A 25,858-nucleotide genomic window follows, 5' to 3' on the forward strand; every position below is an offset into this window, starting at 1 on the left:
CTTTAAAGTTAAATTTACTCTTGATATTGTATATATGGGACTTGTATGATCCTGTGGTGTTTTCAAAATACTCACCATGGTTTGAAATGTTAATTAATGTCCTTGTGTACATTACAATAAATTGGTTCCTTAATGGTCATCGCACAAGAAGGATATGAACTTAAAATTTTAGTTATAGAAGTGATTGATAAATCTTTTCTTGACCACAAATCTCTGAAGAGTTTTAGTGTTCTAAGACTTCTTGGTTGGATGAAATCTATACATTTGCCTTTATGTACCGTCCTCTAATCAGCTTGAATGACTAAACATGGAACTTTTTGAGAATGAGAAAATGTCCTGTTCATCTTTGTATCCACAGTGTGAATAACATACCCCTAGAATATAACTTGAGCTTAATAAATGTTTTTCGATCTATGCCTATTTCTGCCAAAGTCCATAAATTTTTGTTTTACTATAAACTTTAAAAGAGTATGAAACACTGCAGATATACAAAAAGATAAAAGGTCATTTTTGTTACTTAAAATTGAAATTGAAAATGCTTGTAACCACAAATAGATACTTACCAGCATTTGAGAACAAATTCTGCATTGTTGAAATAGATAAAAAAAGAAAACAAAACAACCCTTAATGGTTAAGAAAGTATAATACAGAAACATTATTCTATGTTTTTGGAGGGAAAGGGATTAAAATTTTCATAGTTAATAAAAGGACTGTAAAACTAAATTTTACCTTTTTAATTTTCTTTAGAGGCATATTTGTCAAAGGCAGAAATTTTCAGGGGAAGAAAAGACATTACTTTAGCAATTCTAAACTATACCCAGGCAATTAAGTGCAAGCCCACAGATGCTGATATATATTTCAGGAGGGGTGAGATGTATGAAATAGCAAACAAAGTTCTGGCCATCGATGACTTTTCTAAGGTAAGCTTTATCATATATAATGCTGACATTTATGTATTTTAGATCATGATGTTCTTCTCCTAATATTAGAGCAAGTCATTGAGTGTCTTTCACATATATTATATAATAAAAACGAATTTATTATATGTTAGGACCTAGAGCACTCAGTAGTAGAATTGATATTAATGCTATGTCAATGATTTTTTTTATTATTAGTGAATGAATGGATTTACATCAAAGAGTTGGGTATGGGTGCATTGAAACAACTCCGGGAGGGAGGCATGACTTTACTAGCTCTTCTGAAACATGAAAAGTGCTTAAAGAAACCTTTGAAAATTGCTTCTTCCCTTCAGACAAGAGAGAAAATTATTTTCCACCTCTTAACTCTTGAGACATGGCTGATTCTCTTCTACAGAGAACCCATCTGCTCTTAAAGAAGATGCGCTCGCTGGCTCATTCATTCATTCATTCATTCACAAATATTTATGAACTGTATATTTATCACTCTATAATGTAGTGGATAAATTTTGGTGAATGAAACAGACCTGTTTCTTGCTTACAGGGAGCCTATAGGTTAGAGGACATATTACAGAAATAAATACGTACATAAATACATACAATTTATGATGAGTACTATGAAAGAAATAAAGATAATGGAGGGGTAAATATATATTTAATTATATATTTATATTGTGAAATATCAGGGAATTCCCTTGAAGAAGTGAACTTTTAGCTGAACTGTACTTTGAGGCTAGAGTCAGCCAAATAGTCCCCTAATTGCAGCGGAATTGTAACCTTGATCTCCTGACTTTGCTCTAAATTCTACTTCTTAATACAATTGAGAATTTAGAAATTATTTAAATAACTTAGCTTTCTGTGTTCCCAACTACCCTTTTTCTTAATTCATGATGGTTAGCCTCATACTTGACATTCTTTTGTTTCAAGAGGATTATAAACTAGAAGTGACCAAAAATCTCTTCTAAGGTAATGAAATTATTAGATTATCTATTCCTGTTCATTTCCTCCATGCATTGACTAATGCAGCCACTTGAGGCCAAATAAGCTTCAAAATCTTTAGGATTTTCTTTTCTTTTCTTTTTCTACTGTTTTAAAAAATACTCAGTAGTCTTTGTGCTTCACTTCCCCATTCCCCCCCAGCCCCCCACTATCAATAGGCAAGGAGTTTACAACTGAGTATACAGTGATGTAGCCTTTTCACTCTTGCCTAGCATGTCAATGTGAAATGAATAAACCAGGCCAATACCAATTAATTCCTTTTTACCGTTTTAGGGACTAGATTAATACATATTTGATTTGATTGAATCAGCCTTGATATAGTCTAATATGTATCATCTTTAATTGGGATAAATGCTATGATCTAATACAACCCCACTTTAGTTGAACATTGCACCTCTGAAATTTTATCAGTAAAAATTTTGGTGGGCAAAAGCTTTGGCTTCTGATATATGCTGGGGTTTTTTTTTCCCCTCTCTCAGTAAACCTCCTCCCCTTTTTAGAATTTGTTGATAAATGTTCTTACTGAAGACCTGGTCTTTAAATGCAAATTTGAAAGTTTAGGCATCTTAAGTTAGTTTGCATTTATATAATCTAAAGTTAAAAACGTAGTTGTCGGCTAGTTAATTTGCTATGAGATTATATACTTTTCTTGTGTTTTAATTCTTTTTTCATTATTGTGTTGTGTTTTTCTGCCTCCCCTCCACACCCCATGTAGTGCATTTTTTATGATCCCAAAAGAACAGATGCATTATTGAAACGTGGGATGTTTTACTATGAAAATGAAAACTGGATTTCAGCCATACAAGATTTTACAGCTTTATTAAATATAGATCCCCAAAATTCTCAAGCCAGGTAGGAATTATTTTAGATGTGGTTTTTGAAATTATTGTTTTAAAATACATTCTGAGGAAAGAAAATTGCTGGAAATATGTCAGACAGCTTTTTAAAAATAGTGAAGTCAATTTTCAGTCCTAACAGTAGTGGGTAATTTAATAGGCATAAAATGACAATTTAGAGTTGTTTCATTTACATTTCCTAAATACTAGATACATTACCAATTTTGAAAATATTGACCTATATTTTATTCTTTAAGTTTTCTTTCATATCCTTTTTATTCACTGAGTACAGAGAACTGTTTATATAGGTTTCTGTAATATCTTATTATAAGTTTGATAATGAACTTTGCTTTTTCCAACCTTATTGTGCATAAAAAGTTCTCATCTTGTTGCTTTTTCCTTTAATCTAAGTTTTGTTTTGAAGAGATTTAAATGTGTATGTAGTTGTACCTGCTCATTTTTTTACTCGCAATTTGTTCAGTATTGAAATTTTTTATAGTAAAATAAGGGATGCATCCAGAAAAGTGTACCAGTGTGCAGCTTAATGACTTATCACAATGTAAATACCTGTGTAACTATTACCAGGTCAAGAAACATTTCCAGCACCCTAGAGACCCCTTTGTGCCTTTGCCTTCCTAGAAGATTAACAACCACTATCCTGATGTCCATTTTAATCACTTCCTTGTAGTCCTTTTTAGTTTCATCACATAAGTGTGTGTCCTTAAATATTTTTAGTTTAGTTTTGCCTGTTTCTTTTTTTTAACTTTATATAAATAGAATCATGTGGTAGTATTCTTTTTATGTCTAGCACTTGCTGCTTCACCTTGCTCTTGGATGTTATGGAGATGGCTTCTTTTCCTTAAACCTCATGAACCTACCTCTGTTAGCTTCAGATTTTTCTTCTGAAGCTTCGTCACCTCTCTCAGCTTTCATAGAATTGAAGAGAGTTGGGGCCTTCCCCTGGATTAGGCTTCTGCTTAAGGGAATGTGGTGGCTTGTTTGATCCTTATCCAGACCACCAAAACTTTGTCCATATCAACAATAGGGCTGTCTCACTTCCTTATCACTCATGTGTTCACTGGAGTAGCACTTTAAATTTCCTTCCAGAACTTTTCCTTTGTATTCACAACTTGGCTCACTGGTGCAAGAGTTCTAGCTTTTAGCTTGTCTTGGCTTCCAACATGCCTTCCTCACTAAGCTTAATTATTTCTAGCTTTTGATTTAAAGTGAGAAACATGCAACTCTTCATTTGAATGCTTAGGGGCCACTGTAGGGCTATTAACTGGCCTCATTTCAGTATTGTTGTGTCTCAGGGAATAGGGAGGCTGGAGGACAGGAAGAGAGACAAGGGAATGGCCAGTTGGTAGAGCAGCCAGAACACACACATTTATTGATTACGTTCGCTGTCTGATATGGACATGGTTTAAGGAGCCCCAAGACAATGACAATAGTAACATCAAAGAGCACTGATTATAGATCACCATAACAAATATAATAATAATCTTTGAAATGTGAGGATTACCAATATGTGACACAGAGACATGAAGTGAGTAAATGCTGTTGGAAAAAATGTGTGAATAATCTTGCTTGATGCACAGTTGCCACAAACCTTTACTTTGTAAAAAATGTAGTATCTTCGCGCTCTCTCTCGCTCTCTCTCTCTCTCTCAAAAATAAATAAGCATTAAGAAAATTAAAAAAAAATGGGTGCCTGGGTTGCTCAGTTGTTTGAGCATCCGATTTTGGCACAGGTCATTATCTCGTGGTTCATGGGTTCCAGCCCCTCATTGGACTCTGCTTACAGCTCAGAGCCTGGAGCCTGCTTTGGATTCTGTGTCTCCCACTCCTTCTGCACCTACCCACTCCCTCTGCTCCCCCCGCCCCCTGCACACTCTGTCTGTCTCTCTCTCTCTCTCAAAAATAAATAAGCATTAAGAAAATTAAAAAATAAATAAAAAATGTATCTTCAAAATGCAATAAAGGGAAGTGCAATGAAACAAGGCATGCCTGTGTGCTATTCCACTGCCTTGTAGCCTCCATGATTTTGTATGAGATATCAGTTGTTAGTCTTATTGAAAATCTTCTGTAAAGGAGCAGTTACTTCGCTCATCCTGCTTTCAAGAGTTTTGTTTGTTTTTGTTTTTTGTCTCTGTTTCACCAGGTTAATCATAAGGTGTCTCTGTGTGGATCTCTTTGAATTTATCCTACCTAGCATCCTGAGCTTCATCTGATGTGTAGATTTCTTTCCTGTATAAAGCATTCTTATGGTGGTTGTGAAGTTTTTAATTATATTGATTCCAGAGTTCTAAAAAAGTTGATTCTGATGGTGTTAGCATATTCATTACCTTTATGGAAGGATGAAGTTTTGAAATTCCCTATTCTGCAAGTTTTTCTCTGTTCTCATCTCACAACTTTATATCATTGCATTGACTTTAACTTAACAATACTGTTAGTAATAATAGGAATTTTCATTTACTTATAGGAATCTCATATTAACAGGTTTTCTAATTTTGGAAGATAAGTGCCTCTTGGACCTCATATATTTTTGGATGGAATATTATCAAACTATACTGAGTTCTCTTTGTTTTTACTTTCTTGAAGATTTTTCATCTACATTTGTAGTGAGATTGTTCTCTAGTTTCATAGTCAGATTGTATTTTCAGTATTTGGCTTCTTTTTCAAAAGGAATTAAGCCTTCCATCTTTTTCTTTTCTTAGGAACATATCCTTTAGGATTAGATAATTTTTGTTCTTTGAAAGTTTGAGATAACTTGCTTCTAAAATTATCCCAACTTGTAGTCATTTGAAAGGAGGACAATCTTTTTGGAAAGTCTTTTAATATTCTGCCCTAGTTATTGCTCTATTCTGGTTGTCTACGTCTTCTTGAGTAAAAGGGGTGTTACTTGCAGGAAAGCATCAAATTAGTTGGAGAACAAGAAGATTAATTAAAGCTATTGTAAGATGATGCTAGCTTATGGAAGACCTTATATGCCATTTTGAAGAATTTGACCTCATTCCATTGCCAATAGGGGTTTGTTGAAAGTATTTGAGAAAAGAGATCTTTATTATCTGATGATCAGATCTTATTACTCTAGAACTAGGAATGGAGTAAAATAGTACAGGTGTGAGCTGAGGAGGGTGTGAAGTATGAAGCAGTGGAAACAAAATAAGGAAAAGATATAAAAGTCAGTATGTTTGAAGAGTTGACATGACTTAATGGCATCCTACAGAAATATTACTAAAGGCTTATCCTGTAAATTTTAAGTTTGGGGTCATATAATATGCTGAAAAATCACTAGGAATATTCTTAGCAATCAGAAATACTTAACAATAAATATAAAATTCTTATATTTATTAGAAAATAAATAAGACATTTCTTAAAGATGGGGCAATAAACATTTAGGTGAAAGATAAAATATCATGAGTCTCAGGATGCTTAGTGCTTTTGAGAGATCTTTGTTACCAGTCTGTCAATGTACTGCCTTCACTCTTTTCTCCAAGTTATCATTGATTTCATAATATAACTTTCTTATACATCTCCTTATCCCCTCTCCCTCCCCCCAACTAGATTTATGTTAACTTCTTTGCAGCAGATAACCTATTAGCTTATTCCTCCTGTTTTTCCTTAATTGCCTTATTTTATTTCTAAAAGCTGATTTGCTTTACATTACTAAATGATTGAAAATGGAATTTTCAGGAATTGATGTAGGTTAATGATAATTTTGAAATTGGAGTCAGAAGTTAATGGAGATAAAATCCAATCACACAATTGATGAAATAGCTTTCATCCATGTGAAGCAGCCTCCTATTTATTTGGGTGCATTTTCAGTGCCAAAGAAAAATCTTCTAACAACTCCACTCACTGAGGCCCATTTCCTTCAAAATGGATTATATGTTTTTTCTAGAGAACAATCTTACATAAATTAAAGCCTAACATTTTGGGTACTCAATAAGTAATAAAAATAAATAAACTCATATTTATTTTATTGATACATTTCTCTGATAAGTACAAGAAATGTAATAAGATTAGTAGGCATATAATTAGCATATTATTAATAAGCATATAATTATATATAAAATAAAGTATATTTATTTATAAAAAGTTCATATCCTTTTTGCTATTAACATCATTGCTAACCTTTTTTGGGGAGCAAGTGGAAATAATCAGAAATTGTTATTCAAATACAAAATTAGTTGTAAAGGAAAAAAAAGAAAATGTGTATTTTGCAATACATATTGAATTTTTTTCTTTTTCTAGGACATACAGAGGAAGAGCATATTTTAAACGGCAATTTTATAAGCAAGCAACTCAAGATCTTTCTGTGGCAATTCACTTAGATCCTAATAACTGGTTAGCACTGTATTATAGAGCCTGCTTGTTTAGAAAGAGTAGCCCTTTTAGAGCGCTCCAGGACTACAGCGTTTCAGGTACTTTGCCTTCAACTGCACATACATAGGAATTTGATTTGAAGTTCATGGAGTGGAATACTAATATGGGATGATTAATATAATATGTATATTTTTATGTAGTTACATATTAAGATATGTTTGTATAGTATATATATTCACATATATTTACAAGCTACAATGGTTTAAGTGTTCCTAGTATGCCCTTTTAGTGAATGTGAGTGTGTTTGTACTTACATGTATGGGTATAACTTTGGCAAAGGGAGAATATCATATCAAAGAAATCTCTTTCTATATATTGAGTTCTCAGGTTATTTCTGGAAATCCAGGTCTATTTTCTAGTCAGCTTGCTAAAGCAGCAGTGAATTTTCCTAGTGGGCTGTGTCCTACTCCATAGGCCTAGCCCATTGATTAGTCAAATTCTGAGTTTTTAAACCCTTAAACTAAAAATGAGCTTTGAGAATCTTTAGTAATAATAGGATGCCAAAAGCTAACATTAGTCATTTCCACTTTACCCTGTATCAGTGTATTTTTGGTATATAAACATGCCCTGCACCATTCTGTGCATAGAGTAAGTGCTCAGTAAACAGTCCCAGCTGAATAAATTAGCCCATTGTGATTGGATAATTCCAGCCAGAGACCAACAGTGTTCCCCTGGGTGCAAAGTACTACAATCCCATCATTCTAGATGAGGCAGTATCAGTATCTAGAGACTAAGAGACAACTATACTCTTAGAAAGAGAATTACATAGCTCCTGAAGGCAGGCAATATAAGATGATAGCCTTCTGAGGCCACCTGTGCCATGAATATTCAAATAAAATAACCTAGAGTCTATCCTATGTGCTGGGAGGAATCTGGTACCCTCCCTTCTATTTCTAAGGATTTTTGGGAGGGAAGACTAAGTTAAATTTTGTTTAACTCTCTTGTAATCTTTGCATCTAATTTCTGCTCTCTGGTTGATTCTCCATTTTTGTATATCCACACAATTCTTGTGGTTACTGTTAATGAATGTCTTGGGGTTGGGGGCATTTGGGTCTCTCAGTGGGTTACACATTGGAGTTTGGCTCAGGTCATGATCTCACAGTTCATGAGTTTGAGCCCCACCTCGGGCTCTGTGGATAGTTCAGAGCCTGGAGCCTGCTTCAGATTCTGTTGTCTCCCTCTCTCTCTGCCCTTCCCTGCTCATGATCTCTTTCTCTCTCTCTCTCTCTCTCAAAAATAAATAAACATTAAGAAAATGAATATCTTAGGATTCAAAGGATAAAGTTAGCAGAAATGATTTAAATTTAGAAAAAAAAATTTTTTGATGTTTGTTTAGTTTTGAGACAGAGAGAGACAGAGCATGAGTGGGGGAGGGGTAGAGACAGAGGCACAGAATCCGAAGCAGGCTTCAGGCTCTGAGCTGTCAGCACAGAGCCCCATGCGGGGCTTGAACTCAGGAGCCATGAGATCATGACCTGAGCCGAAGTTGGATGCTCAACTGACAGAGCCACCCAGGTGCCCCAAAGCGATTTAAATTTGAAGGTCAAGCCCACCCATTTTTCTTGAAGTTTATTTCTCTCTGTCAGCTCTGTCTATCTGCCATCTGGCCAAACTCCTTTCTTGGTAATCTCTAAAAGCCTCTTTTTCATACTTCCCTCTTCTCCAAGTTGTGGGCTCCTCACTCCCTCTTTTCTAGGCTATCACAATAATACAAATTCTTTGTTATTTAATTATTCAGAGCAGACCAACTTGATTTTGGCTTTAATTCTTTTCTACAGGCTAGCTTAAGGAGTTTTATCTTCCACAATCAAAAAGGACCCTTAAGATATTTTTCCAAGCTAGTAATAATATCTAACATTTATTGTGCATTTCACTAATTGCCAAACACTAATCTAAATGCTTTATATAGAGTGTTTCAATTAATATTGAGAATAATGCTATGAGGTAGGAATTATTTTCATCCCTGATAAGAAAACAGAGGCACAGAGAGGTTAAGTAATTCTAATATTTTTTCCTTAGTAGAATTTTTTAATTTTCCTAGAGCAACCACCAAAAGTGCAGCTGACTTTGTCTTTGCTAGCCAGTTATACCGTGAATGGAGCTGATTGCCTTCATGATTATTTATTTAATCTGTGTCATCATTGCTTAAACTCAATATACTTCCCCAAATCTAACACTGTGAATATTTTTGTCCCAGACTGTGAGCACTATGTACATTTTTGGCAGAACTTTCCCTTCTTAGCCAGAATGGGCCTGAGAAGCTTAGAAGACATGGATCAAATGTTGTGGAAAACCCATGTAATTCACTAGCGTGTTTTTGGGAAAGTGAAGGGAAAATTAGTAAGTGGGGATACATGAGATGACCTCTAGACTGCTTATAGATGAAAGACACACACCTGGAGTACTGAGAAGATTCTTTTTGCCCCACACTCCTGTTGTTTAGAATATGCATAGTCAAGTTGCCTGCCTTAACTCCAAGTTCAGCTTACCTTGGAGTAGTCTCTTTGAGCTGCTCTTCCTGGTTGATGTGTAGCAGCCTGATCTCTGTCATCTGCGTGTCTGGAGTTGTACCAGAGCCTGTGTTATGACCAATAGCAATGCTTTCCTGATAATTAACAGCCCATCAAGGGCAATGGTGCCCTTCTGACTGCAATCCACTGAAGTGAATCAGAGGTTAGATTCCATCTTTGCCATTGACTTAATCATGACTGTGGTTAAGCCCCTTTGCACCTTAATCTCTTCATCTGTGAAGTGAGTGGACTATCCTAGATTACCATCAGATTTCCCCAGTTTTAATTTGTGAACCTTGATAGCCACATTGTTACTTATAGACAAATATATTTTTATGTGAATACTGTTTCTTACCAAATAAATGCGCTCATCATAGATATGTTTTATAAAGTGTTCAAATGTAAGAATAAGCAATGGGAAGGGTAAAGACTAAAACACAACTCAGATATTTTTGTTCAGAACCCAAATAAGATGTATGTTGTTATTTTTAAGCTCTCATAAATGATGGCTATGAGAATCTTGGTTGTTTTCTACATCGGGGCATACTCTATGCAGATCTAAAGCTTTGGTTGCTGGCAATCTGTGACTTTGAAACTGTTATTTCTCTAGAAAGGTATGTTTTCCTTTTCATTCTTACTGATTTCACTTTTGTATAAAGTTAAGAAAAAAAACAAAATGAAAGAAAAAGCCCTTTCCCCTCATCATTAATAACCTTATAAAATAACAATTGTAAAAGCATCCTAGAATTAGAATACTACTTCTAAGAAAAGATCTGGTTCCCAACATCTGTTTTACCTTAGATACTTTTGCAAATTTTAGATATTGAATGCTTTTGAGATGAGTCCAATTCAGAGATAACAACATAAAGTTACTGACAGCAGTGTGGGGATAAACAGATCAGAGCTTCTTGAAATTAACTTCATGAAAAAATGTTATCAAATTTTAAAATAATGAGAAAATATTCTGCTTGATATATTGCTATGCACACAACATATGACTCAATAGTAGGAAACTATTTAGAATCTGACTTCATTTTGGATAGTAAAGCAAAAGAAAAAACCAATACCGTTAGAGTGTAGGTTCAGGAAGAAACAAAGACTAAAAGTTGTACACACTTTTAGTGTGTACAGAAATCTAAGCTCTAAAACACAGAATTAATTAATTTCTGTTCTTTTCAAAGAAGCATTTGTTAAAATGAAAGGCATCAAAAAAAAAGTAAAAACAACATGCCAATTCCATGCCAACCAGCAGACTGTTTACTTTTATCTAAGGTAAACTTTAAACTTGACTTAGGAAAGTCATGGAGAATGGCTCCATAATGGCCAAAGTAGTTCCTTTTTAGATATTTTTGAGCCAGAAAGAAAAGAGTTTCAGTTGCAAAAAAAGCCAAAAAATGGGCAGTAAGAACTTTGGTGTCTTTTAGGCAAAGGGCCTAGGCTTCTAACAAAGCTGGGCTATAGGGTATGTAGTTTCCTCATTTTGAAATAGAGGCATCAAATAAAGTAATTTCTAAGATCAATTCTCTATTGAAAATGTTTTGATTCAAAGAGAGAAAAAATACATTTATTTTATAAAGAAAAGAAGCTGGGTTAATATGTAGGTGGAGAGGATTTTTAACCCCAGGCTCTGAGAATATTACTGTTTCTCTCTGTTACTCATGGCGAACACAACATAGCCTGAGGGGAAAACTTTTAAATTGAGAAAAACTAAGCTTGAAATTCAAGGTAAGTCAAGATTAAGTCAAGGAAGAGTAAAGATGGAGTGGGGAGTTCAGGAATTCTGTTCCTAGCATAGACTCTATAAATGTTGATTCTCAACTAAGGATTTTATAAAGGTGCTTATAATTTTTAAGAGAATCGTTAACTGATTTACTTTGTTTTAGTAAAACATTTAATAAAACATCCTGATATATATTGATGTATGTATTTCACTAGGTTCATTCAAAATTGGAAAACATTTGGATTAATTAAAATGTCTAACAAGATTTTGCTTTTTCACTTTTTTTTAGAACTGTTATTTTCGCTTATGTAAATATTGGCCTCATACATCTGCTATACTTGGATAACTACGTTGAAGCCATTTGGCATTTTTCTGAGGCTATTAGACTTGATCCTTTATATATTCAAAGCTATATTTGTAGAGCAGAAACCTATCATAAGGTATTTAAGTTTTGAAAACCTTGATTTTTAAAAAAAATGCTTTAATTTTCTGAATATCTATTGTTCAGTGTAATTTCAGTATATTAATATATTTGTTTTCAGTTAATTACAGAGGCTAATGCATGTCCAAGCAATAAATATAAAGTAGATATAGTTAATTATAATTACCTATGTATAAAGCCTTTACTTATGAAGTGTGAATTTTGTCTTTCATTAAAAAAACAATGTTTTTCCTTATTACAAAAACAATATATATTTATTTCATGTAATATATGTATGCAAATAACAGTAAGTTAAAATAATCCATAATTTTATTCTCTAGAGACAACTACTATTAACATTTTACAGTGGTTTTGAGTGTGTGTGTGTGTGTGTGTGTGTGTATGTGTGTGTGTGTGTGAGAGAGAGCAGGTGGGTTCGTAGAATGGGATCTGTGTATATAATGGGATTCTACTCATTCATACTTACCTTTAGATTTTGTTTAAATTAAAAAATATTTTTTTAATGTTTGTTTATTTTGAGAGAGAGAGAGCGAGAATGAGAGAGAGAGAGAGAGAGACAGAGCATGAAGAAGGGAGGGGGAGAGAGAGGGAGACACAGAATCTGAAACAGGCTCCAGGTTCTAAGCTGTCAGCACAGAGTCCGACGTGGGGCTCGAACTCAAGAGCTGTGAGATGATGACCTGAGCCGAAGCCGGATGCTTAAACTGAGCCACCCAGGTGCCCCAAGATTTTGTTTAAATTTTACAAGTTATTTAAATTAAAAAATGTGATATATCTTTAGTGTTGCAAAGTCAAAGATGCAATAAACAGCAAAAGTCCTCCCTGATTCCAACCAAATTTGACTTTCCAGAGATAAACACTGTTAGCTGTTGTTTCTGCCTTTCAAAATAGATATCCCTGTCTACCACTCCACCACTAGTCATCTTGTCCAAGACAGTGTCATTCCTCGTCAGGATTGCTGCAGGGACCTCTTGGTCTTCTTGCTTCTGTTTTTTACTCCCTTCGGAAGGATTTTCAACATAGCCGCCATAGTGATCCTGTTAAAACATAAGTCAGATTATTTCACTTTGCCCAGAACCCTTTAATAGCTTCCCTTGCACTCAGAATAAAAGCTGAATCCTGCAAAAGCCAAAGGCCTCTAAGAACCACAGGAATTGGCTCCTTATTACCATTCTGCTGTCGTCTTCTACAAGTTCTCTGGTTACACTGGTTTCAGCCATGATAGTCTAGTTTGTGCTGTGGCTAAACACGTACACACACGCACCAAACCCTCCCTCCACCCCGACCACTTAAAATCACTGTGTTAAAATAACAAAGGTTTATTTCTTGCTCACAGTGCTTGCTTACTGCGAGTTAGCTAGAGTCTCTGTTCTCCATTGTCGACATCTCAGGACCCAATGTGACTCGAGTCCCGTGCAATGCCCTTCCTTTCCTGATGGAGGTAGACGACCCAGGGCAGGCTTAGTAAACAGTTTTAAAAAAAAAAAACTTTTTAACTTTAAAAACTTTTAAAAAAAGTTTTAAAAAAACTTCTTTGTATCCCATTTGGTTTGATGATTCTTAAAAAGCAACAAACAAACAAAACCCAAAAGAACTCATGTATATTAGGAGATGTTCTTGCAAAATTTCTGTATTGAAGTGTGGGAGGGAAGCATCAGAAGGGAAACAAATCAGTATTATTATAAGCAAAGTTTCTGTTTATCACTCAACAGTTGCATAAATTGAAAAAGGCAGTAAGAGAATTATCTCGTGCTATCCACCTTCAGCCAGATGGAATCCAATTATATATAATAAGGTACGAACATAGAAATGGATTTCTTCCTGGCATAACTAAGCACATGAGCTAGCTGTTGGGATCTTTACTTCCCTCTTGATCTTTCTGTCCTCTTCTTTTTACATTTAATTTCCCAGCAATGGCCACCTTTCAACTAGCAAGTCAGATATAGCTATTGTGTTTGTTAAATTTTAAGATTATTTATAAGATAACCAGATATCTTACCCTTTTCTCTATCCTTGCATCAAAACACAACTGTTTAAACTACCCCAATGTCCAGTAATCCCACTACTAGGTTTTCATCTAAAGAATACAAAAACACTAATTTTAAAGGATATATGCATCTCTATGTTTATTGCAGGATTATTTACAATAGCCAAACTGTGGAAGCAGCCCAAGTGTCCATCGATGGGTGAATGGATAAAGAAGATACACAGTAGAATATTATTAAGCCATAAAAAAGAATGTAATCTTGCCGTTTGAAGTAACATGGATGAATCTAGAGGGTATAATGCAAAGCAAAATAAACCAGACAGTTAGAATATGATTTCAGTCATATGTAGAATTCAAGACACGAAACAAAGGGAAAAAAGGAGACAAGTCAAAAAACAGACTCTTAACTATAAAGAACAGAGGGTAACTAGAGGGGAGGTGGGTGGGAGGATGGGGGAAATAGGTGAAGGGGATTAAAGAGTATACTTATCTCGAAGAGCTCTGAGTACTGTATGGAAGTGTTGAATCACTATATTGCACACCTGAGACTAATATGACACTGTATGTTAACTATACTGGCATTTTATTTATTTATTTACTTACTTACTTTTGTTAATATATGGCTGGCATACAATATTATTTTAGCTTCAGGTATACAATAGTGCAGGTACACAGTAAAGATTCCTAATTATATATATATATAACAAATATATATATATATATATATATATATATATATATATATATATATATATAACAAAAAGATCACCATAAGTCTAATTACCATCTATCACCATATTAAGTTATTATAATATCATTGACTATATTCCCTATGATGTACTTTTTATCCCTGTGAGTTACTGATTTTATAACTGGAAATTTGTACTTCTTAATTTCCTTCACCTATATCATCCCTCCCCACCAAGCCCTTTCCCTCTGGTGACCAGTTTGTTCTCTGTATTTATGAGTCTGTGTTTTTGTTTTGTTTTCTCCTTCATTTTAGTTTTTATTGTTTGTTTGTTAAATGTTTATTTTTGAGAGAAAGAGAGACAGAGCGTGAGCTGGGGAGGGGCAGAGACAGAGGGAGACACAGAATCCAAAGCAGGCTCCAGGCTCTGAGCTTTCAGCACAGAGAGAAATCATGACTTGAGCCAAAGTCAGAAACTTAGTCGACTGAGCCACCCAGGCACCCCTCATTTTGTTTTTAGAGTCTACATGTAAGTGAAATCATATAGTATTTGCCTTTCTCTGTCTGACTTATTTCACTTAGTACAATATCTTTAGTCCTATCCATGTTGTCACAAATGGCAAGATTTTGTACTTTTTTTACAGCTGAGGAATATTCCACTGCACACATATACCACATCTTTTTTTAAATTGAAATATTGTTGACACACAATGATACGTTTTGCCTCAGATGTGCAACATAGTGATTCAATAACTTTATACATTCTTCTATGCTTACCACAATTGTAGCTACATCTGTCACCATATAATACCAGTGGCTATATTTTCTATGCTGTTTCATACGCATGATTTATTCATTTCATAACTGGAAGCTTGTACCTCCCATTTGTCTACACCTATTTTGCCTATCCCTCTGCCCCCTCCTGTCTGGTAACTACCTGTTTGTTCTCTGTATTTATGGGTCTGTTTCTGCTTTTGCTGTTTGTTCGTTTGGTTTTGGATCCCACATATAAGTGAAATCATACGGCAATTATCTTTTCCATTCTGACTTATTTAATTTAGCATAATATCCTCTAGGTCCATCCATATTGTCCCAAGTGGCAGGATTTCATTTTTTAATGGCTGAGTAATAATCCATTGTATATTTATACACATCTTCTTTACCTATTCATCTATTGATGGATGCTTAGATTGCTTCCATGAGTATGTTATATAATGCTACAATGAACATAGTGGTGTATATACTATTTTGAATTAGTGTTTTCATTTTCTTTGGATAAATCTCAAAAGTAGAACTGCTGGATCATATGGTGTTTCTATTTTTAATTTTCTGAGGAACTTCCATACTGTTTTCCATAGTGGCTATACCAATTTACATTCTCATCATTAGTGCACAAGGGTTCCCTTTTCTCCACATCCTCATCAATACTTGTTATTTCTTGTCTTTTTGATAATAGCCATTCTGACAGGTGTGGTTTTGATTTGAATATCCCTGATGATTAGTGATGTTGAACAACCTTTCATGGACCCATTGGCCATCCACATATCTTCTTTGGAAAAATGTCTATTTAGGCCCTCTGCCCATTTATAACCAGACAATTTGTTTTTTGTTTTGTTTTGTTTTGTCTTTGTTTTTTGGTTTTTTTTTGTGTGTGTGTTGAGTTATAGGAGTTCTTTATAGGTTTTGGATATACACCCCTTATCAGATACAACATGTGCAATTATCTTCTCCCATTCAGTAGGTTGAGTTTTCATTTTGTTAATGGTTTCCTTTGCTGTGAAAAAACTTTTTAGTTCAATGTAGTCCCATTTGTTTATTTTTGCTGTTGTTTCCTTGCTATTGTTGCCTGAGGAGACAGACCCAAAATAATATTGCTCAGACAAATGATAAAGAGTTTTTGGCTTATGTTTTCTTATAGGAGTTTATAGTTTCAGGTTTTACATTAGGTAAAGTCTTTAATCCATTTTGAGTTTATTTTTGTGTATGGTGGGAGAAAGTGCCCTAATTTCATTCTTTTGCATATAGCTGTTTAGTTTTCCCAGTACCACTTATTGAAGAGATGGTTTTTTTCTCTATTGTATATTCTTGCCTCCTTTTTCATACATTGATTGACCATACAATTGTGGGTTTATTTCTGAGCTTTATATTCTTTTCCATTCATCTATATGTCTGTTGTCTGTTTTTGTGCCAGTACCATACTGTTTTGATGACTATGGCTTTTTAGTATAATTTGGAATCAAGGAGCATGATACTTCCAGCTTTGTTCTTCTTTCTCAAGATTGCTTTGGCTGTTTGGGGTCTTTTGTGCTTTCATACAAATTTTAGGACTTTTCTTCTAGTTTTATGAAAAAAAGTCATTGGTATTTTGATATGGATTGTACCTTTGGGTAATATAGACATTTTAATAATATTAGTTTTTCCATCTTTAATCACTGAATATCTTTCCATTTATTTGTGTCATCTTGTTTCTTTTATCAATGCCTTATAAGTTTCAGAGTACAGATCTTTCACCTCCTTGACTAAATTTATTCTTAGTAATTTCATTCTTTTTGAAGCAGTTGTAAATGGGATTAAAAAATTTCTTTCTGATAGTTCATTATTAGTGTATAGGAATATAACAGATTTTTGTATATTAATTTTGTATCCTACAACTTTACTTGATTCATTTATTAGTTATCATAATTTTGGGGGGAGTCTTTTGGGTTTTCTATATAGTATCATGTCATCTGCAAATAGTAAGAGTTTTACTTCTTTCTTTCTAATTTAGATGTGTTTTATTTCTTTTTCTTGTCTGATTGCTGTGGCTCGGATTTTTATGTTGAATAAAAGAATGGGCATTCTTGTCTTACTGCTGATCTTAGAAGAAGAAAATTTTAGTTTTACACCACTGAGTATGATGTTAGCTGTGGGGTCAGAGTATAACATTTAAAATATAGATAATTGGAAAAAGATTTGAGTATCTTTATTTCAGTTTCACTTTTCCTAAATTGTTTTCTCATCACATCTGTATGCTAATTGGTCAATTTAGACTATATAAAATGTTTATAATTTTTACATTGTTTTTATTATACACATATAAGTATGAATAAAGGTACTATAATTATAAAATTTTAAGTAACTGATTATAAGAAATTTTATTTTAGAAAAATTATTTTTAACTACTTAGAATTAAAAGGTATTATTTTTTTCAGAGGACAATATCTTCTTATGATGAAATGTTATGATCTTGCAAAGTTTACTATTTATCAAGTGGCAGATATGAACAAAGGTAAACATAATTAATTCAAAATTATAATTGTCTTAATTTTAAAATAAATACCTCCTACAATGTTTATACTGTTTTCAATAGGCAAGTAGGAATAGCATGGAAGGTGTACTTCATCAAAGATGATTTTGAAAATTTAAATTTTCAGTTTCACATGTACAAAATCAACTAGTAAATGCTTCATTGATGAAATGAATTTTCTGAGAGATTGTTATGGGAGATTCCAGGGTTATAATTTTAGTTTTTTTGTTTTTGTTGTTGTTTGTAATTGGAATATCTTATTGTTTATTGGTAGTAAATAGATTTTTAGTATTGCATTGATTTATTCATATTACAAAGATAAATTATTGAATTGCTTAACTTCCTTAAAATAATCATATTCTAAATCCTAGATACTTGGCAAAGGTAATTGATAAATTTTATTTTTCTTTTAGGTCTCATTGAGTTGAGTCCTATACAGCAAGCACTCATTTATTCATTTTGTGAAAACCATGACAAGGCCATTCAGGTCTTGGATCGGATAACTTTGAACAGGCCTGAGCTCACCATGTATACTCTATTAGCAAAAGCCCAAATGAAAGCCAAGAAAATCAAGGTGAAAGTCTTGTGTATTATTTACTAAACCTATTAATAGAATTTTTATATTGTGCTCAGCATGACAGCTTATATACTTTTTTTTGCAGAACTAGATTATAACATTTATTTATTGATTCTTGTGTTAATTAACATCTGGGTTATTTCTTTTTATTAATTTATTTTTCCTCTTAAGACTAGGGCTGCTATAAATACTCCTTTACATGTTTTCTGTTAACATGTGGAGTAGCTTTCCAGGATATATTCCTATGAATGGAATTGCTGGTATGTATAGAATGTGAATATTTAACTTTCAAGAAAATGGCTGTACCAATTTATGCTCCTACCTGTCATGTATGAATGTTCCTGTTGATCTCTATCCTCTACTGTAATTGGTTGTCAGACTTTGTTTTTGTCAATTTAGTAGGTAAAAACTGATGTCTCATTGTGGTCTTAATTCACATTTCTCTGAACACAGATTGAGCATCTTCTTATATGTTTGTTAATTGCTCATATTTCATGTTCTCTCAATTTCCTGCACATTTTTTTGTTTGTCTTGTTCTTATTGATTTTAGGCATTAAAAAATAAATTCTGCATATCAATCCTTGGTTGGTTGTCACATATGCCACATACCTTCTTGTAATTTGTGGCTGGTTTTACAGAGGTTCTTAATTTTAATATAGTAGAATGTATCTATTTTTTTGTTTTACTGTTGTGGCTTTTAAACAATTCTTGTTTAAGAAGTTTTTCCCTCTCCCAAGGTCATACAGATATTCTTCCATATTTCTTCTAAAAGTTTAAGTTTTGCTTTTTCTATTTAAGATCTTACTCTAACTTAAATTGATTTCTTTGAGTGTGAGATAGTGGTAACATTTTAATTTTTCCTATATGGATATTCAAATGTTCAAGTGTCATTTATTGGACTGTTCTCTCAAGCCAAAGATCTGAAGTGGTACAGCTGTCATATTATAAGTTTTCATGCATATGTGGATCTGATTTGGGGCTGTCTATTCTTGTCTTTTGGTCAGTTTCTCTATCCCCAGCCCAATAGTACAATCTCTTAATTATTTTAGTTTTATTGTAATTATTGATATCTGGTAAAGCTAGCCCCTACACCATATTCTTCTCTAGGAAACTACTGGTTATTCTTGGGCCTTTATTCTTCTTCTATTTTATTTTATTTTATTATTTATTTATTTATTTTAATTTACATCCACGTTAGTTAGCATGTAGTGCAATAATGATTTCAGGAGTAGAATCCAGTGATTCATCCCCTTCATATAACACCCAGTGCTCATCCCAGGTGTCCTCCTTAATGTCCCTTGCCCATTTAGCCCATCCCCCCTCCCACTACCTCTCCAGCAACCCTCAGTTCTCTATATTTAAGAGTCTCTTTTGTTTTGTCCCTCTCCCTGTTTTTATATTATTTTTGCTTCCCTTCCCTTATGTTCACCTGTTTTGTATCTTAAATTCCACATATGAGTAAAGTCATATGATACTTGTCTTCCTCTGATTAACTAATTTCGCTTAGCATAATACACTCTAGTTCCATCCACGTAGTTGGAAATGGCAAGATTTCATTCTTTTTGATTGAAGAGTAATACTCCATTGTGTGTGTATATATATGTATACACACACATACACACACACACACACCACATCTTCTTTATCCATTCATCTATCGATGGACATTTCCTTACTTTGGCTATTGTTGATAGCACTGCTATAAACATTGGGTGCATGTGTCCCTTCTAAATAGCACACCTGTATCCCATGGATAAATGCCTAGTAGTGTAATTGCTGGGTCGTAGAGTAGTTCTATTTTTAATTTTTTGAAGAATCTCCATACTGTTTTCCAGTGTGGCTGCACAAGTTCACATTCCCACCAGCAGTCCAAAAGGATGCCTCTTTCTCTGCATCCTCACCAACATCTGCCATTGCCTGAGTTGTTAATTTTAGCCATTCTGACAAGTGTGAGGTGGTATCTCATTGTGGTTTTGATTTTTATTTCCCTGATGATAAGTGATGTGTTGTATTTTTTCATGTGTCTGTTAGCCATCTGGATGTTTTCTTTGGAAAAGTATCTATTCATGTCCTTTGCCCATTTCTTCAACAGATTATTTGTTTTTTTGGGTGTTGAGTTTGAATTCTTTATGGATTTTGGATATGTCATTTGCAAATATCTTCTCATATTCTGTCAGTTGCCTTTTGGTTTGGCTGATTGTTTCTGTTGCCATGCACAAACTTTTTATCTTGATGAGGTCCCAATAGTTAATTTATTTTAGCTTTTATTTCCGTTGTCTCTGGAGACATGTTGAGTAAGAGGTTGCTGTGGCTGAGGTCAAAGAAGTTTTTACCTGCTTTTTTCTCTAGGATTTTGGTGTCTATCTTAAATTTAGGTCTTTAATCCATTTTGAGTTTATTTTTGTGTATGGTGTAAGAAAGTGGTCCAGGTTCATTCTTCTGCTTGTGGGTTGTCCCGTTTTCCCAATGCCATTTGCTAAAGAGACAGTCTTCATTCCACTGGATATTCTTTCCTGCTTTGTCAAAGATTAGTTGGCCATAGGTTTGTGGGTCCATTTCTGGGTTCTCTATTCTGTTCCATTGATCTATGTGTCTGTTTTTGTGCTAGTACCATACTGTTTTGATGATTACAGCTTTGTAACACAGCTTGAAGTCCGGGATTGTGATGCTTCCAGCTTTGGTTTTCTTTTTCAGGATTGCTTTGGCTCTTCAGGGTCTTTCCTGATTCCATAAAAAATTTAGGATTGTTTGTTCTAAGTCTATCAAGAATGCTAGTGTTATTTTGATAGGGATTGCATTGAATATGTAGATTGCTTTGGATATCAACATTTTAACAATATTTGTTCTTCTAATCTATGAACATGGAACATTTTTCCATTTTTTTGTGACTTCTTCAATTTATTTCATAAATTTTCTATAGTTTTCAGTGTTTAGATTTTTCACCTCTTTGGTTAGGTTTATTCCTAGGTATTTTATGGTTTTTTTGTGCAACTGCAAATGGGATCAATTCCTTGATTTCTGTTTCTGCTGCTTCATTATTGGTGTATAGAAATGTAACTGAATGCTGAGCATTGATTTTATATCCTGTGACTTTGGTGAATTCATGGATCAGTTCTAGCAGTTTTATGGTGGACTCTATCTGGGTTTTCCATATAAAGTATCATGTCTGTGAAGAGTGAAAGTTTGATTTCCTCCATCCTGATTTGGATGCCTTTCATTTCTTTTTGTTGTCTGATTGCTGAGGCTAAGACTTCCAGTACTGTGTTGAATAACAGTGGTGAGAGTGGATATCTCTGTCGTGTTTCTGACCTTAGGGGGAAAGATCTCAGTTTTTATGCATTGAGGATGATATTAGCAGTGGGTCTTTTGTATATGGCTTTTATGATCTTGAGGTATGATCTTTCTGTCTCTAATTTCTTGATGGTTTTTATCAAGAAAGGATGCTGTATTTTGTCAAATACTTTCTCTGCATCTATTGAGAGGATCATGTGATTCTTGTCCTTTCTTTTATTAATGTGATGTGTCACATTGATTGATTTGCAGATATTGAACCAGCCCTGCATCCCAGGTATAAATCCCACTTGATCATGGTGAGTAATTTTTTTAATGTATTGTTGGATCTGGTTGGCTAATATTTTTTGAGAATTTTTGCATCCATATTCATCAGGGAAATTGGTTGGTAGTTGTTCTTTTTAGTGGGGTCTTTGTCTGGTTTTGTAATCCAGGTAATGCTGGCTTCATAGAATGAGTTTGGAAGTTTTCCTTTCATTTCTATTTTTTGGAACAGATTCAAAAGAATAGGTGGTAACTCTTTTTTAAATATTTGGTAAAAGTCCCCTGGAAAGCCATCCAGCCCTGGCCTCTTGTTTTTTGGGAGATTTTTGATTACTAATTCCAGTTATTTACTGGTTATGGGTCTGTTCAACTTTCCTATTTCTTCTTGTTTCAGTTTTGCTAGTGTATATGTTTCTAGGAATTTGTACATTTCTTCCAGATTGCCCAACTTACTGCCATATAGTTGCTCATAATATTCTCTTATTATGGTTTGCATTTTGGGGTGTTGGTTGAGATCTCCCCTCTTTCATTCTTGATTTTATTTATTTGGGTCCTTTGTTTTTTCTTTTTAATCAAACTGGCTAGGGGTTTATCAATTTTGTTAATTCTTTCAAAGAACTAGCTCCTGATTTCATTGATCTAGTCTAATGTTTTTTTTTTTCGACAGCATTGATTTCTCTTCTAATCTTTATTATTTCCTGTCTTCTGCTGGTTTTGGGTTTTATTTGCTGTTCTTTTTCCAACTCTTTAAAGTGTACGATTAGATTGCATATCTGAAACCTGTCTTCCTTCTTTAGGAAGGCCTGCATTGCTATATACCTCCTTCTTATGACCGCCTTTGCTGCATCCCAGAGGTTTTAGGCTGTTATCATTTTCATTGGTTTCCATGTACTTTTTAATTTCTTCTTTAAATTATTGGCTAACCCATTCAGTCCTTACTAGGGTGTTCTTTAATCTCCAAGTATTTGTTGTCTTTTCAAATTTTTTCTTGTGGTTGATTTCAAGTTTCATAGCATTGTGGTCTGAGAATATGCACGGTATGATCTCGATCTTTTTGTATTTGTTGAGGGCTGATTTGTGTCCCAGTATGTGTTCTATTCTGGAGAGTCTTCCATGTGCACTCAAGAACAATGTGTATTATGTTGCTTTAGAATGTAATGTTCTGAATATATCTATTAAGTCCATTCGTTCAGTGTGTCATTGAAATCCATTGTTTCCTTATTGATTTTCTGCTTAAATGATATGTCCATTGCTGTGAGTGGGGTGTTGAAGGTCCTACTTTTATGATATTATTATCAATGAGTTTCTTTATGTTTAATTTATATTGGGTTTTTCCACGTTGGCATAAATGTTTACAATTGTTAGATATTCTTGGTGGATAGACCCCTTAATTATGATAAATGCCCTTCTTCATCTCTTGTTACAGTATTTATTTTAAAATCCAGATTGTCTGATATAAGTGTGGCTACTCTGGCTTTCTTTTGGCAACCATTAGCATGATAGATGGTTCTCCATCCTCTTACCTTCAATCTGAAGGTGTCTTTAGGTCTAAAATGGGTCTCTTGTTAACAGCATATAGGTGGACCTTATTTTCTTATCCATTCAGTGTTTCGTCCATTGACATTTAGAGTGAGTACTGAAAGATATGAATTTACTGCCATTGTGTTGCCTGTAGAGTTGGAGTTTCTTCTAGTGGTGTTCTCTGGTCATTTCTGGTCTCTATTACTTTTGGTCTTTTTTTGTTTTATCTTTTCTACCCTCAGAGAGTCCCCCTTAAAATTTCTTGCAGGGCTGGCTTAGTGGTCACAAACTCCTTTAATTTTTGTTTGTCTGGGAAACTTTTTATCTCTCCTTCTATTTTGAATGACAGCCTTGCTGGATAAAGAATTCTTGGCTGCATATTTTTTGATTCAGCACACTGAATATATCCCGCCACTCCTTTCTGGCCTCAAGTTTCTGTGGATAGGTCTGCTGCAAACCTGACCTGTCTTCCCTTGTAGGTTAGGGACTTTTTTTCCCTTGCTGCTTTCATGATTCTCTCCTTGCCTGAGTAGTTTGTGAATTTGACTATGATATACCTTACTGATGGTCGGTTTTTGTTGAATCTAATGGGGGTCCTCTGTGCTTCCTGGATTTTGATGTCTGTGTCTTTCCCCGGGTTAGGAAAGTTTTCCACTATGACGTGTTCACAATACTTCTACCCCTATTTCTCTCTCTTCCTCTTCTGGGACCCCTATGATTCTGATGTTGTTTCTTTCTAATGAGTCACTGATATCTCTAATTCTTAAATCATGCTCTTTTGCCTTAATCTCTCTCTTTTTTTCTGCTTCATTATTTTCTGTAAGTTTGTCCTCTATATTGCTGATTCTCTGTTCTGCCTCATCCATCCTTGCTGCCACAGAATCCACCTGTGATTGCAGCTCAGTTATAGCAGTTTTTATTTCATTCTGCCTAGTTTTTACTTCTTGCAGAATGGGATTCTAATCTATTTTCAACTCCAGATAGAATTCTTATTATCATGATTCTAAATTCTGGTTCAGACATCTTGTTTGTATCTGTGTTGGTTAAGTCCCTGGCTGTTGTTTCTTTATGCTCTTTCTTTTGAGGTAAATTCCTTAGTTTCATCATTTTGAAGGGAGAAAAGGAATTAATGAGGTTGAAAAAAATTAAAATTAAAATTTTAAAGTTAAACTTAAAAATTTTAAATTAAAGTTAAAATTAAATTAAAGTTTTCTGCTATGATTTGCTACCATAAACCTCCTCTTTTTTCTCTTTCTTCATCTTCTGGGATGCCTATGATTTGGATGTTATTCCTTTTTAATAAGTCACTAAGTTATTTAATTCTTGTATCATGCTCTTTTGCCTTAGTTTCCCTCTTTTTTCAGGATTATTCTCCATAATTTTGTCTTCTATTTCACAGATTCACTGCTCTGCTTCATCCATCCTTGCCACGTGGCATCCATTTGAGATTGTGTCTCAGTTATAGCATTTTTAATTTCATCTTCACTGAATTTCACCTGTTATTTCCGCAGAAAGGGATTCTATGCTTTTTTCAACCCCAGCTAGTATTCTTATTATCATGATTCTAAATTCTAGGTCAGACATCTTGCTTATGTCTGTGTTGATAACGTCCCTGGCTGTCATTTCTTCCTGTTCTTCCTTTTGGGGTGAATTTCTTCGTTTTGTCATTCTGGAGGAAGAAAAAAATATAAATAAAACATTAAGTTGAAAATTGAAAAACAACACAAAAAAGTCAAATAAAGGAAGCTGGATCCTAGGTGTGTTTTGGTTTGGTTGTTGAAAGAAGCTTGACAGAATAGAGCAAAAAGGGAAAGAAAAGAAAAGAAGAAAAAAAGAAAATGTTTAAAAATTAAAAGAAATGTATACCATAAAATAGAATAAAAGGAAATGAAAAAAGTAAAATAGAATAAAAAGTCTATAAAAAATGAAAATATGGTAAAAAGAATTAAAAAATAAAAAGAAAACAGAAAATAAAAATAAAATTTTCTCTTTGTATCCAAGAAAAAGAAAAGAAAAACAAAAATCAAAAAACAAATAGATGGACCAGTAAACAGAATGAAATCTGAAATTACATACAATTTCCCCTGGAGGTCAAAGTATGAAGCACTTTATAGTCTACACTAAGCAGGCAGAAAGATGTATGGTGGTGCTCTAGGCCCTGAGCTTGGTTGGTGCAATTGGATTGGGCTTGGTGTAACGGCTCCTTTCTCCACTGCATGGCGCTGCTTAGCTTACTGGGGTGTATCGTTGTGGTGCACGTGTGCCTGTATGCACATGCATGGGAAAGGTAAAAAATCAGAATTTTCTTTGAATTGTATTCAATCTCTAGATTATTTTAGGGAGAATTGACACCTTTATGATACTGAATTTGTTTTGGGAATATTCTGACATTTTCTTAAAAATTAAACAAAAATTTATTTATATTGGAGGGA

At 34.0% G+C, this 25,858-nt stretch overlaps 1 protein-coding gene across 3 annotated transcripts in view; it reads left to right on the top strand.

Moving 5' to 3' along the window:
• TTC6 (tetratricopeptide repeat domain 6) overlaps positions 1-25,858 on the top strand; it is a 201,778-nt gene that overhangs the window by 141,204 nt on the left and 34,716 nt on the right. For all 3 annotated transcript variants that reach the window (XM_053224391.1, XM_053224390.1, XM_027065617.2), the window contains 8 exons: positions 748-920; positions 2,632-2,768; positions 7,009-7,178; positions 10,144-10,264; positions 11,660-11,810; positions 13,525-13,607; positions 17,679-17,755; positions 18,187-18,347. In XM_053224391.1, the coding sequence (XP_053080366.1) occupies positions 748-920; positions 2,632-2,768; positions 7,009-7,178; positions 10,144-10,264; positions 11,660-11,810; positions 13,525-13,607; positions 17,679-17,755; positions 18,187-18,347 (1,073 nt within the window). The remainder of the gene's footprint in view (positions 1-747; positions 921-2,631; positions 2,769-7,008; positions 7,179-10,143; positions 10,265-11,659; positions 11,811-13,524; positions 13,608-17,678; positions 17,756-18,186; positions 18,348-25,858) is intronic.

Source organism: Acinonyx jubatus, chromosome B3, assembly GCF_027475565.1.
Source record: "Acinonyx jubatus isolate Ajub_Pintada_27869175 chromosome B3, VMU_Ajub_asm_v1.0, whole genome shotgun sequence".
Lineage (NCBI taxonomy): Eukaryota > Metazoa > Chordata > Mammalia > Carnivora > Felidae > Acinonyx > Acinonyx jubatus.